This window comes from Peromyscus maniculatus, chromosome 23 (assembly GCF_049852395.1).
Source record: "Peromyscus maniculatus bairdii isolate BWxNUB_F1_BW_parent chromosome 23, HU_Pman_BW_mat_3.1, whole genome shotgun sequence".
Taxonomy (NCBI): domain Eukaryota; kingdom Metazoa; phylum Chordata; class Mammalia; order Rodentia; family Cricetidae; genus Peromyscus; species Peromyscus maniculatus.
The window spans coordinates 14396637-14410980 of record NC_134874.1 but is presented as its reverse complement, the minus strand read 5'-3'; the positions used below and the strand labels follow the sequence as shown (position 1 = coordinate 14410980).

General features: G+C 49.5%; 1 protein-coding gene across 9 annotated transcripts in view; it reads left to right on the top strand.

Annotated features, from left to right (window-relative positions):
• The window catches only part of Camkk2 (calcium/calmodulin dependent protein kinase kinase 2), a 55321-nt gene that overhangs the window by 21919 nt on the left and 19058 nt on the right, over positions 1-14344 (top strand). For all 9 annotated transcript variants that reach the window (XR_013047492.1, XR_013047491.1, XM_076560005.1 and 6 more), the window contains exons 4-9: positions 716-769; positions 1403-1454; positions 4209-4342; positions 9058-9094; positions 12653-12674; positions 12811-12899. Coding sequence is in view for 7 of the 9 variants with exons in the window: in XM_076560005.1 (XP_076416120.1) it covers positions 716-769; positions 1403-1454; positions 4209-4342; positions 9058-9094; positions 12653-12674; positions 12811-12899 (388 nt within the window). In the remaining 2 variants the exon portion in view is untranslated. The remainder of the gene's footprint in view (positions 1-715; positions 770-1402; positions 1455-4208; positions 4343-9057; positions 9095-12652; positions 12675-12810; positions 12900-14344) is intronic.

The following is a 14344-nucleotide window of genomic DNA, read 5'->3' as shown; positions in this document are numbered from 1 at the left end:
GTGCCAGTCCCGTTAATGGTACTCCCCTCTTCTCCCCCTCACCGAGAGACCTTACCATCTGTTTTTCGTTTATTTTTGTTAGCATTATTGCAGGGGCTAACATCTGAAGTGCTAACAGAGGATGAGTTAGTAATATCACTGGCCAAGGTAGACTGACCGTAAGACCATAGGGAGTCGTAAAGGCCGGAGCTAACTGCTAGGCTGTGGAGTGAGGCTCCGTGAGTGAAGCAGGCTGGATCTGAGAGAGGGGTGGCGTGATGAGTCTGTGATAAACTGTTTTTGTATGGAAATGAGGTCTGTGTTTGGCCAGACTTTCCCAGGTCTGTCTTTCTTTCTTTCTTTCTTTTTTTTTCTTTTTTTGGTTTTTTTGAGACAGGGTTTCTCTGTGTAGCTTTGTGCCTTTCCTGGAACTCACTTGGTAGCCCAGGCTGGCCTCGAACTCACAGAGATCTGCTTGGCTCTGCCTCCCGAGTGCTGGGATTAAAGGCGTGCGCCACCACCGCCTGGGTATTTTTTTTTTTTTTCTTTCTTTCCCCCAGGTTTTTCAAACCTGGGTTTTTACATTAGTTCCTTCCATTTAAATGTTAGCAGCCAATTTAGACTGCAGAAATGGAAAGTCCGACAAAAGGCAGTCTCAGGGTCTGTAGCCTGTCAGAGCCCTCGGGTCACAGAGCGCTGCTCTGGCTACAGTGTCACAGACCTCTCCTTTCTCCAGGGCTCCTATGGTGTGGTCAAGCTGGCTTACAATGAGAACGACAATACTTACTACGTGAGTATCCCCGTCCGCATCCGAAGCACAGCTCCGAGCGCGGTTAGGGTACGCATTCGCCCATTCTACTCAGGGCCTTTAGAAGGGAGCCATGCCCCCATTTTACAGATGGAGAAACGGGGCAGGGAAGGGATTGGCTGAGCAGGTGTCTTTCATACCCTTGCTCTGAGATGCCCTTTCTGCCTCTTCCATAGCCCCAAGAACAAGGCCGTCGATGGACATCGTGCCCTTGTAGCTGAGGCTTTGGGGTCAGTCCAGTGTAGGTTCAAACCCTGGTTCTAACATGCATTAACCATATGACTTTGGGCAAGCAGCCATCATAGCCCTTCTCGGCCCATCACTCCGGCTTAGTTGTCTGACTCAGTGGCAGGAGTCATGAAGTTTAGGGGTTCCCAGCTGGGTCTGCTCACCAGGAACCTCCAGGGTTGGCCCTGACACAACTCTAGGAGTCTTGTCTCCTCACAGCCCAGGACCAGCTTGCTCCGCTGGTCACTAGGCTCTCGCTGCCTTGTCCTGAGGCCCCGAGCCCTGGGGGCTCAGTGGGAGGCTGGAGGAGGAGAGAGCCTCCTCGTCGTCTCCCTCCCTGCTCCCTTTAACTGGACTTGGGGGGCGGGGGGGTCTGTCCTTCTGCAGGCAATGAAAGTGCTGTCCAAAAAGAAGCTGATCCGACAGGCTGGCTTTCCACGTGAGTGTTGTGGGCTGTGTCCTAAGGTGTGGGGGCTGAGATGAGATTGGACAGAGCGGGGTGAATGTGATGTCCCGCAGAGACAGACATCCCGCACAGAGCTTCCCCCGAGAGAGAGCAGTGATGAACTTCTTGCCATGGGTCCTAATTCATTTTTATTTAAGAGTTTAAAAGGTGAATTTGAGGTCTAGAGAGGTTGCTCATCAGTAAAGGCACTTGCCACCAAGCCTGATGACCGATATGAGTTTAAATCCCAAGGGATCACAGGGTGCGAGAGAATCAATGCCTGCAAGGTGCCCTCTGACCTCCACGTTCATTCTGTGGCATATACATGCCAAAACAAGCAAACAAACAAATAAATAAGCTGAGCATGGACATGAACAAAATAAATAAATAAAAAGCTTACCCTATGTCTTAGTTTCTTTTCCTGATGTTCTGATAAAAGGCCAACAAAACCAGCTTTAGGATGAAATCCTTCACTTTGGCTCATTCTTGGGATGGGAGCTTGAGGCAGCTGGTTACATTGTATCTACAGTCAGGAAGCAGAGAAGAATGAAGGGCAGAGTTTGGCTCCTTTTCTCCACTAACGTAGCGCAGGATCCCAGCCAGGGATTGGTGCCACCCACAGTGGATCCGCCTTCCCACCTCATTAATGTACTCAAGATAATCCTCCAGGGGCCATCTCTCAGGGGCTTCTAGACTCTTTCTAGTTAACAACGTTAATCATCACACTTTCGGACCCAGCAACTTCTCCATAGTATCCAAGAGAGAGAAAAAGAGACAAAAGCTTGTGCGTTCACGTGGCTAGCAGCGCTATTCACAATATCCGTTCAGGGGAAACATCCCTGGTGGCCCTGAACCGGATGAGTAAGTAAAATGTATGTGCATCCGGTGGGTTAGTATTCAGCCACCATAGGGCACTAATTTCTGATGTTACTTGGTTGAAAGCATATTAAGTGAAGGAGGCCAGACACAGAAGTCACTTCTAATATAATACCGTTTCTATAAAATACCAGGATGCAAATCCATGAGAACAAAAGTAGATCAGCAGGAGGAGGAATGAGATTTTTGGAAAGAGCAACAAAAAATGTTCTGCAGTTATCTAGTGGTGATGGTCCTAAAAACTGCCAAAATAATTAGCACGCATGGAGCACGTGCCTGTAACCTAGCTCTCGGGAACTGGAGGGGGGAGGATAGGGAATGCAGGGCCAGCCGCAGCTGCATGGGACCCTGTTTCATAAAAGTACACCCATGAGAAAGAAGAATAATAAAAAGAGAAAGAAAGAAAGAAAGGAAGGAAGGAAGGAAGGAAGGAAAGAAGGAAAGAAAGAAAGAAGGAAAGAAAAGAAAACCAGTTGGGCAGTGGTCATGCACACCTTTTAATCCCAGCACTCAGGAGGCAGAGGCAGGTGGATCTCTGTGAGTTCGAGGCCAGCCTAGTCTACAGAGTGAGTTCCAGGACAGCCAGGGCTGTACAGAGAAATCTTGTCTCAAAAAACCAACCAAACAAACAGGACCTCACACATTTAAAATGTTGAATTTTTTTTTTTTTAACACATATTGGGCCTGACATGGTAGTGTACTTCTTTAAACCCAGCACTTGGCAGGCAGAAGTAGGTGGGACTGTGATTTCAAGGCTAGCCTGGTCTACATTAACAAGCTTCAGGAGAGCAAGACTCGCCTCAAAAATAAATAAATAAAATAATACCAGGAGTTGGGGAGATGGCTCAGTGGATAAAGAGCTTGCCATGTAAGCGTTATGATGGAGTTGGGATTCCCAGAACCCACAGAAAAGCCAGGCTGCAGGTGGGCGTGGCAGTCACCTGTAATCCCAGCTGCCACCACATCTGGCCCTGGCCTTTGTTTTTTGAGACAAGGCTGGTCTCAGCCCGTGGATCCTCCTGCTCAGCCCCCAGAGTGGTGGCTGACAGGTGTGGTACTACTCCGGCCCCCCGCCGTGGTCGCTTTACAGGCCAAGGCTTACCTCTGCTCCCTTCCTTACCCCTTTCAACGGCCGAATCTGCACCTTGTCCTGGCCCAGGCTGGGGCACAGCTGCGTTCTGGGCCGCCTTAGCCCTACAGGCTTCCTCACACAGGATGTGGGGTACAGCGGTTTTCACAGTTGGGTTTCACATTCTTACAACTTACTGACTGAGTAACACGCCATCCTGGCAGAGCTGTCCTCACTTTTCTCTCATGACTCGTGGGTTGTTTTTTTTTTTTGTTTTTTCTTCTCTCTGGCTTTCTGGTACATCCCTACCATTTCCTGCCTTGAGGAGAGGGATCGTGTTTACGTCTCTTTTATCCCAAAGAGGAGAAGTGATTGATTTACAGGAGGATTTGTTTTTGGTTTTTTGTTTGTTTGTTTTGTTTCGAGACAGCATCTGGAGGAACTCAGACTGGCCTTGTACTGTGTGTGTAGTCAAGGGTGACCTTGAACGTCTGGTCTTCCCGCCTCTCCCTCCCAAGTGCTAAGATTTCAGGGTTGCCTCACCACATCCTGGTTTGTGCAGTCCTGGGATGTATCGGAACCAAACTAGTGAGCCTCGGTCCCTTTGGGTTGGGCATGTGACCAGAAAAAGGGATCGACGGGGTGAACAGGAGGAGGGCCGGGACTCCCCTCTCCCTGATTTCTAGTAGCGGGGGAAGCGTGAAGAGAAGGCTGCTCCCAGCTCCCAGAAGTCCTTTGCCCTTTGTCCCATTCGCGGCTGCCCTCTGCAGAAGGTCTCTACCCTAACTCTGTGCTTCCTGCAGGCCGGCCCCCACCCCGAGGGACTCGCCCAGCTCCCGGGGGCTGTATCCAGCCCAGGGGCCCCATCGAGCAGGTGTACCAGGAGATCGCCATCCTCAAGAAGCTGGACCACCCCAACGTGGTGAAGCTGGTGGAGGTGAGCAGGGAGGGTGAGGCTGATGGCCCAGCCCCACCCACCCAGCTTTGTTACTATCTAAACTCCTCATCGCCAAGATCCCTAGAGAGTCAGGGCACAGTAGACGGCTGCCTCAAAGAGGCTGAGGACCTGGATGCCTCACATACCCTCACACTGTTGCTTCATGCTGCTGTCACTTCCTCCAGACTGCTCATCGCTCCCATTTTACAGATGCGAAAGTTGAGGCCGAGAGTTCCGAGGCTTGCTCTTTACCGACTTCTTTCTCTTTGAAGCTGGTGGGTTTTTCTACTAGATGCACAAGTAGTTGGAACACAGAAGTAGCTCCACATACAAACAAGTGAAATCCTGTGAGACCGCTCAGTGGGCCTCAGAGGCCCTTGATGCCTGATGGAGAAAGAAAGCCTGGTGATCTGAGTTCCAGCCCCGGAACCCACATAAAGGTGGAAGGGGAGAATTATCTCCACAAAGTTGTCCTCCGATTTCCACATCTGCACTGTGGTGGTATAAACACACACAGGATATAAATTAAACAGTAACAGTAATAACTTAAACAAAGCAAAACATCAGTGCTGGGTGTAGTGGTGCACGCCTTTAATCCCAGCACTCAGAAGGCAGAGGAGTCAGGTCTCTGTGAGTTCGAGGTCAACCCAGTAGAGAGAATGAATTCCAGGCCAGCCAGGGCTACATAGCGAGAGCCCGCCGCAAAAACAAACAAACAAACCATAAGAAGCCATGACTGTGCTCCAGTAAACCTTCGTTTATAAACACTGGAGGAGCTGAGTTCAGCCCTTACTATATTTAACCAACCTCTCCTTCAGCTTAGCAGTTCTCAGGATGGTTTTTTTTGGTCTCAGGATGGCTCGATGCACTTTAAATTCTGAAAAACTTGTTGTTAGCTTTTAGTCACTGTAGCAAATACCTGGAAAAGAACTTCATAGGAAGAAAGGTTGATGTCAGCTCAAGGCTGTCTACAGTTCATGTTATTTCTGTGTCATTGTGTTGAGGCTGACGCAGAGCAGAAACATAGGAAGGAGATGGATGGATGGATGGATGGATGGATGGATGGATGGATGGATGGATGGATGGATGGATGGATGATAGAGATGGAGATAAATGAGAGATATAGATAGATAGATAGATAGATAGATAGATAGATAGATAGATAGATAGATAGTAGAGAGAGAGAGAGAGAGAGAGAGAGAGAGAGAAACAGACAGACAGACAAGGGGAAGATATCTTTAAAGATGCATGCCTTTGAATTCACCTAGCTCTACCACTACCCAGAACAATATACCAGTTGGGGACTGGACCTTCCACACATGAGCCTGTAAGGAACATACTGGTTTTGACCTCAGCAGACCTCAATGTGCTGCTGTTCATTGGTTACACTTATTCATATGAATCCCATTAAAATAGAAACCAGAGCTGGACATGGTGATGCATAACTGTAATCCCAATGCTTGAGGTGGAGGCAAGAAAATCAGACATTCAAGGTCAGCCTGTGTTACAGACTCTGTCTCAAAACAAACAAAACCAAAAAACAAAAATGTAAATTGTCAAAATTTTATTCATTGAAAAGTTAACCCAGGAGCAGGGGGAGGGATGAGAGTGAGATCTGTGGTTGGTATATAAAATGAATAAGAACATTTTTTGTTTTTTTGTTTTTTTTGTTTTTTGTTTTTCGAGACAGGGTTTCTCTGTGTAGCTTTGTGCCTTTCCTGGAACTCACTTGGTAGCCCAGGCTGGCCTCGAACTCACAGAGATCCGCCTGCCTCTGCCTCCCGAGTGCTGGGATTAAAGGCGTGCGCCACCACCGCCCAGCTAAGAAAAAATTTTTTTTTTTTTTTTTTGGTTTTTCGAGACAGGGTTTCTCTGCGTAGCTTTGCGCCTTTCCTGGAGCTCACTTGGTAGCCCAGGCTGGCCTCGAACTCACAGAGATCCACCTGGCTCTGCCTCCCAAGTGCTGGGAAAAAATTTTTAAATACAAAAAAAAAGAAAAACAATATATGTGATAAAGAATAATTTTGTTTTTTGTTTTTCGAGACAGAGTTTCTCTGTGTAGCCTTGGCTGTCCTAGAACTCTCTCTGTAGACCAGGCTGGCCTCGAACTCAGAGATCCGCCTACCTCTGCCTCCTGAGTGCTGGAATTAAAGGTGTGCACCACCACCGCCCAGCAAGAGTAATACATCTTTTATGAATAGTAACTGTTTTATTTGTGTGTGCATGGGCGTATTTATGTAGGTGAGTGTACGTGTGTGCATGCATGTGGAGATCAGAAGTCAGTCTTGGATGTCTATTCTCAGGAAGTGCTCTCCACATTGTTTATTTAAGGCAGGGTCTCTCACTAGCCTAGAGTTTGCCAACGAGGCTAGGCTGTCTGTCTGGCCAGCAAGCCCCAGGCATCCACCTGTCTCTGTCCTCAGCACTGGAAATATAAGCCACTGTGCTTCACTTTTTAAAAAAGACTTATTATTTTATTTTATTTATTTATTTTTGGTTTTTTTGAGACAGGGTTTCTCTGTGTAGCTTTGAGCCTTTCCTGGAACTCACTCTGTAGCTCAGGCTGGCCTAGAACTCACAGAGATCCACCTGCCTCTGCCTCCGAGTACTGGGATTAAAGGCATGCGCCACCACCGCCCAGCTTTTATTACTTTGTTTTTGATTATGTGTATGTGGTAGGGTATGTGCACATGCTTGCTGGTGCCAGAGGTGTCAGAGCCCCTGGAACTGGAATTCGAGGTGGTTGTGAGCTGTATGATGGGGGTGCTGGGACTGGAGCTCCATCTTCTGCAAGAACCTTGTGTGCCCTTAACCCCTGTGTCATCCCTCTAGCCCTCACCAGCTTTCCTACAGGGCTCCGGGGACTGGAGTGACGTCCTTGTGTTTGTAAAGCAGGCACTTTACCGACTGGGTGGTCTGTTCTCGGAAACAAACAAAACAAAACATGAAGAAGAATTATTTTTACACTTTACTGCTGCTGGTTGTTATTATTATTTTTCTTTTCTCTCTCTCTCTCTCTCTCTCTTTTTCTTAACCGTTTGGCTTACTAAAAGGCATCTCGATTCTAGGTCTGCTTTGGCCCTCAGCCCTCTGTGATACTATTTTGTGCCTTCTGGACACTGGACGCAAGTAGAGAAAGAGAGTGGGAAAAGCCCATGTTGTCTTAGTCTTTTTTTTTTAATTTTAGTATTATGTATACAGTGTTCTGTGTCTATGTATACCTACATTCCAGAAGAAGGCACCAGATCTCATTATAGATGGTGTGGGTGCTGGGAATTGAACTCAGGACCTTTGGAAGAGCAGCCAGTGCTCCTAACTACTGAGCCATCTCTCCAGCCCCTGTAGTCTTAAAGTACAAATAGTTTCCATTTAGTAGCCTCCCCGGAGGTGATTTGGGGATCTCCAGGAGGGGCAGATCCAGTCTGGAGCACCTCCGGCCCAGCTTGTCACTGACCCGGGAAAGGATGGTCTTGGCTCTCTGAATGGGGCTTGGAAGACGTGGTGGAGCAAGTGACCTTGGAAGTGGCCGCAGCCATTTCCTGGCCAGCAGAGACAACAGAGAAGGACGTTGCAGGGGAAGGAACAGCGTGTGTCAGGGCCCAGAGCCTCAATATTTGGGGAACGTATCCCTGCCTTTGGGAGATGGCGGATGCTGTTGCCAATCCTTGCCCAGGGCCCATGGCTCCAGCACTCTAGGTGGACCCAGGGTCTAACTTTCCCTTGAGATGGATTGCTCAGCTCTACCTGCAGTCTGGTGCATCTTGGGTGGCTGGGGAAGGTGAAGTCGTGTGGAAGAGATTGGAGGCCTAGTCTAGCCAGGGGTCCTGCCCAGGCCTCTCCTCAAAAGAGAGAGGGTGTTACCCTCTTTCCTGATGCCATTTCTGATCTCGATTCTCCGATGCTGGAGCTGGCCATCTTAGTGGAAGTCCCGGAGTGCATGGTCTGCAGGTAGCCCCGAGTCCTAGTAGGATGGATTTTTCTCCCCGGTACCTCGTGCATCCGATCTTTCCACCCAACTTAGCAAGACCAAGCAGCCATTCTGTTGGTTTATATATCAGGTGTTTCTTCAGTACCTACTATGTGCCCAGCATGTATGAGACATCACCAAGACAGTCAAGGTGGACATCTTGGGACCTGCCCATCGGACAGAGGCAGGAGCAGGCATGGAGACATGTCCTGCTAAGGTGGGGAGGTATGGGTCCACTTCATGGAGGGGCTGCTTGAGTTCAAGTAGGGTTGAGCTTTTTTTTGTTTTTGTTTTTTTTGAGACGGAGTTTCTCTGTGTTGTTTTGGTGCCTGTCCTGGATCTCACTCTGTAGACCAGGCTGGCCTCGAACTCACAGAGATCTGCCTGCCTCTGCCTCCCGAGTGCTGGGATTAAAGGCGTGTGTCACCATCTCCTGGCAGGGTTGAACTTTTACCCCGAAACCAGGACCTGTTCCTTGGAGATGGGCTGGATTGGCATCCAGGTGTGGGACATTTTGGGGAGGACTTCCTCCTTCCCGCTGTTCTTCTCTTCAGGGTGTTCCAGACCATGAGGCTAGGTGGACTTGGCTATGACACTTCTGGGGATTTCTGTCTTCCTCGCTGACGAGGAAGAAGGATGGGAAGTGTGTGCCCCCTGTGGGCACACACCATCACACATTCCACTTCCTCTTGCTCATGTCTATGTTCTTTCTCTCCTTGTTCCCATCACTCGCTGGCTGTGCCATCAGGTCCTGGATGACCCCAACGAGGACCATCTGTACATGGGTAAGACTGCTTTCCTCTATCCACACTTGAGGTAGCTGCATTTGCCGATGCCCGGGTGTCCCATCCACATAGCTGCAGCCCTGGAACCACCAAGGACAGGTGCCTCGTTCCTGGTCCAGCTGGTCCCCACAGGAGCCCGCCTACCTGGCTCAAAGCAGGGCCTGGGAGGGAGCTCTTGCTGGGACTTTGAACATCTGGATCTCCTGTGTCTTCATTTACAGCCCTTTCTCGAGCACCTGTTATGTGTTCAGAACTGTTGCAGGCCCTGAGGATAGATAGCGTGCTAAGAAAGAGACCTGTACGGCTGATATCCCAGACAGGAAAGACAGTGTTGATGAATACATGAGAACTTTAGATATTTTAAGGGTGATTAATTAAGGTGATGTCAGGGAAAGTGGACAGACCACTTCATACAGGAGATGACCATTTAATACGTGAATGTCAGGGGTTTGGCCGTGGTACATCTGGGGTAAGGCCTTGAGGCAGAGGGAAGAGCAGGTGGAAAGGCCCCAAGGCTTTAAGAACTCAAGGTGGGGGGGCACTAGATAAGTAGTGGAGAGGACTCAGGGGTAAGAATGGTGAGTTCGGGAAGCCGTGGAGGGGCGTCTGGAGCCTGGGGGGACACTCAGAGATCTGGGTACTGCCCACAGACAGAAGCTCAGGTGTGTCTTCAGAGACCTCATTCATAAGTGGTGAGGACATCAGGAACGATGGCACATGTCTTTAGTCCTAGCACGCAGGAGGCAGAGGCGGGAGGACCTATCTCGGTGATTTCTGGGCCAGCCTGGTCTACAGAGCAAGTGTCAGGTCAGCCAGAGGCTGTGTTGTGAGACCCTGTCTCAAAAAGGAAGGGACGGGGGAAAGAATTAGACACTTGAGTCAATTTGAAGGAAAACATGAGGCTAGTTCAGAGGTAGTGTGTTTGCCTCGGATGTGCAAGGTCTGGATATTCAGGATTCAGTTCCCAACAACCCCCACCCCCGGGGTGTGTGTGGGTGTGGGTGTGGGTGTGTGTGGACGGGTGGGGTGTTGGGTTTGGAAATATGAAAATACTTAAAAAAGAAAACATTAAATAAATGCTAATTTGCATGGTTTGTAGATAGAGCCAGACCAAAGACATGGTAAGCAAGCAAGTGAAATCTAATGAAGTACAGCAGAAATCAGAAAATTTGAAAAGTTGTTTGGCCCAGCACTCAGGAGGCAGAGGCAGGCGGATCTATGTGAGTTCGAGGCCAGCCTGGGCTACAGAGTGAGTTCCAGGAAAGGCGCAAAGCTACACAGAGAAACCCTGTCTCGAAAAACAAAAACAAAAACAAACAAACAAACAAAAAAAGTTATTTTGGCCCAGAATGGTACTCCTAGAGCAATTTTCTCACTCTGAATTCCAAAAGGCTGTGCCCGAGCAGGTTGTTCACTTAACAAACCCTACCGTATCCATGCCCCTTCTAGGTTTCTCAGGAAACATCTCGAAACATTCTCAGAGTAGCCCCCTAAGTGTACTGCAAAGGGGTTGGCGTATCAGCGCCGCACAAAAAGAAAATAAAAGTAATAGACCTCTCCTGGAGAGAGAAGCTGAAGCTCTGGGCTGGTGGAACAGGATGGCGAATCCGTACACTTCGCTGCCACAGCCGTGTGCTAAGGACAGAGAGGACCGGGAGGGTCAGCAAGAGTCTTCAACAGCAGGCCAGCTGCTCCAAGGGTAGAGACGTCTGTATTCTAGAAATGAAAAGAAAAACAGGTGCTAGAGACATGGCTCAGCCCCAGGACCCCAGTTGGGTCCTCAGTACTCACATCCGGTGGCGCACAAGTGCCTGGAAACTCCAGTTTCCCGTGATCTGATGCCTTCTGCCCTCCACAGGCTCCTACACATACACATACACAGTGCACATCATCTCAGGCAGGGCCGGGCAGCAGTGGTGGCACACGCCTTTAATCCCAGCACTCGGGAGGCAGAGGCAGGCAGATCTCTGTGAGTTCGAGGCCAGCCTGGGCTACAGAGTGAGATGATCCAGGACAGGTATCAAAACGACACAGAGAAACCCTGTCTCAAAAAAACCAAAATAAGAATAATAATAATTAGCTGAAGCTCAGAGCACTTGGGTGGTATGTACGAGGCCAAAGTTCAGTTCACAAAAAACTAACAGAAATTTCCACTACCACTCAACCCCAAGAGTGGCTGAACTGTCAGTGACTGAAATATAGACCCATTTGAATAGGTTAGCCGCCTCCATGGCTGGCGATTTATGGTGCTTGGGTGGGGAGAAGCAAGGTAGAGAAAATTTTAAGTTGCAAGCTAAGATATAAATAACCAAGGCAAGAAAAGCCAGTACTTGTAACCACAGTAAGAGCAGATCTGCTTGGGTCCTGGTGTGACTAGAGGGCTATATTAGTCAGGGGTCTCTAGAAGAATGGAATCCATAGACTGTGTGTGTGTGTGTGTGTGTGTACACATACGCACATATACATACATACATACATACATACATACATATCAGTGGTAGATTTATCTATATGGTCAATGGCTTTCACACTGGAGAGGACCGTATAGTTGCTCAGTCTGTGAGGCTGGGTTCCTCAGCAGTACCAGTCTGACACCCATGGCCTGGGGGATTCCCGTAGGTCAGCTGGTCTTCCGTCTGTGTTGGAAGCCTGAAAAAGTTGGTTCTGATACCAGCAGAGGAATCAGCAGTGGCAGCGACAGGTAGGATGAACTCACCATCGAGACTGTAAGCCAGGCCAGCAGAAGCGCGTAGCTCTCCTTCCTCTGTGTCCTGGTACCAAAAGTGCTGGCCACATTTAGGTCGGGTCTTCCCGTATCAATTAAAGCAGCCAAGACAGTGGGCCCCAGAAATGCCCACAGACCAACTGGCTATAGGCAGCTCCTCACTGAGGTTCTCTCCAGAAGATTCTAGGCCATGTCAAGTTGAGAGCTAACTCATCATAAGGACATAGCTTAGCATCAGTCCTCTCCGGGTATGAGTGGCAGAGGAGAGGAGAGCCCAGGATCCAGCCTTCTTTCCTTCCCCCTGGCTTTATTCGCGCGCGCATGCGTGCACACACATGAGTGTATGCATATGTGGTCATTCATTCCTGGGGCTCAAACCCAGGGCCTCGTGTATGCTAGGCAAGTACTGTATCATTGAGCTATGTCCCCAGCCCCCCTTTTACTTTTTGAGGCAGGAGCTCACAGAGTTGGCTAGGCTAGTCTTGAACTTGCTCCGTAGCCCAGGCTGGCCTTGACTTTGTGAGCCTCCTGTAACAGTGGAGATTACAAGCCTGTACCACCAGGTACAGCTTCCCTTGGCTGTTTTGAGTTCTAGAAATAAAGTCCAGGTGTAGGGTCCTGTGGCTCTCAGGAGGTCCTTTGCCTCCTCGGCAGCACCTAGGTAGATTGTGTCTGTCTCCTCAGCCCCTCCCAGGATCTGTTTCTGTGCTTGGAATGTGGCTGGAGTGGGGCATGGATGTGGAGGAGGGAGTGGGGCATGGATGCGGAGGAGGGAGGCGGATTTTCAGTGTCTCGCTCGATATGACAGTTTTACCTCCTTCTCTTCCCCACAGTGTTCGAATTGGTCAACCAAGGGTGAGTGTTTATCTCCCAGGCACAATGCCAGGCTTCACCTTCAAGCTGAGTGAGGGGAGCTGGGCTCTGGGGGAGCGGGGGAGCCAGGGCTAGCTGGATCTGGTTTACGTTGTTTACCCGCGTGTCAACCTTTCAGGCCTGTGATGGAGGTGCCCACGCTCAAGCCACTCTCTGAAGACCAAGCCAGATTCTACTTCCAGGATCTGATCAAAGGCATTGAGTACTGTAAGCCAGGCCTGTGGGGGAGCTGCTCGCCTCTGGGGTAGTTAGCGTCCCAGTTAGTGGGCGGTAAATGGAAAGTATTGCATTTCCCGCTAGAGCGGAGGAGGTGCCTGGGAACGCGGGAGTGTGTGAACTGCAGAGGTCTCTCCCGCATGGTCCAGGGAATTGATGGGCTGTGCTTTGGCAATGGAAGCCCTTCTCCCTGCTGCAGAGAAAAATGAAGAACAGTGACATAGTGAGGTTTTGTAGATGCGGGCACACGTGTGCTCATGCGTGTGGAGGCCACAGGACCTCAGTGTCTTCCCTCGGGAGCGCTCTACCTTGTTTCAACTTTTTTTTTTTTTGGTTTTATCGAGACAGGGTTTCTCTGTGTAGCTTTGCGCCTTTCCTGGAACTCACTTTGGAGACCAGGCTGGCCTCGAACTCACAGAGATCCGCCTGCCTCTGCCTCCCAAGTGCTGGGATCAAAGGCGTGCGCCACCACTGCCCAGCATTCTAACATTTTTTATTTGTTTTTATGATGAGGACAGCCCTTTTTATTAATACATTGTAATAGACTACAGAGACAGACAAAAAATAGTATCCTTTTTTTTTTTTTTGAGACAGTCTTTCTTTGGTCTGGACCTCACCAAGAGGCCAAGCTGGCTGGCCAGTTAGGCCTAGGGATTCACTCATTTCTGCTTCTCCGTCTCTGGGATTATAAATGCATACCACCATGCCCAGCTTCCTTTTTTTCCCCAATTGGTGCCGGGGACCAAACTCACATCCTGGTGCCTGGGAGCGCACTTGACTGACGGAGCTATCTCCCCAGACCAATAGTGAGCTTTAAAAATCCAGCGAGGGCTCTATTGGCATTAACAGCCCGGGGTGGGGATCCTCCTTCCTCCTGGCACCCTGGCTTCCTCATCTGTGACATAAAGTGTCTCCCCAGGGATCAGCCTGTAGCCGTCAGTGGCTCTGATGGGCGCCTGTTGGCCACTGTGGCTTTTACCCGCTACCTATCTCGGGTGATGGTTGTGACAGTTAATTGGGAGAAATGAGAAACACATTTAACACAGAGTGAAGCCCTGAACTATTAGTCTTCTTTTTTTTTTCTTTTCCTTTTGGTTTTTCGAGACAGGGTTTCTCTGTGTAGTTTTGGTACCTGTCCTGGATCTCGCTCAGTGACCAGGCGGGCCTCGAACTCACAGAGTTCCGCTTGGCTCTGCCTCCTGAGTGCTGGGATTAAAGGCGTGCGCCACCACCACCACCACCACCACCCGGCCTCTATTAGTCTTTTTACACCACCAAGTTCATCATTACCCCAGAATCGGCACTTGGGACTTCCAGACCATAGGATTGTTTGCTTCTTATATCCCCTGAGAAGCCAAGTCCCTCCTTCTGCTTTGTGGCTCAAACTCCAGATGAGCCTGCTCTGGCTTGGTTGACTTGCTGACCATGATGACCAT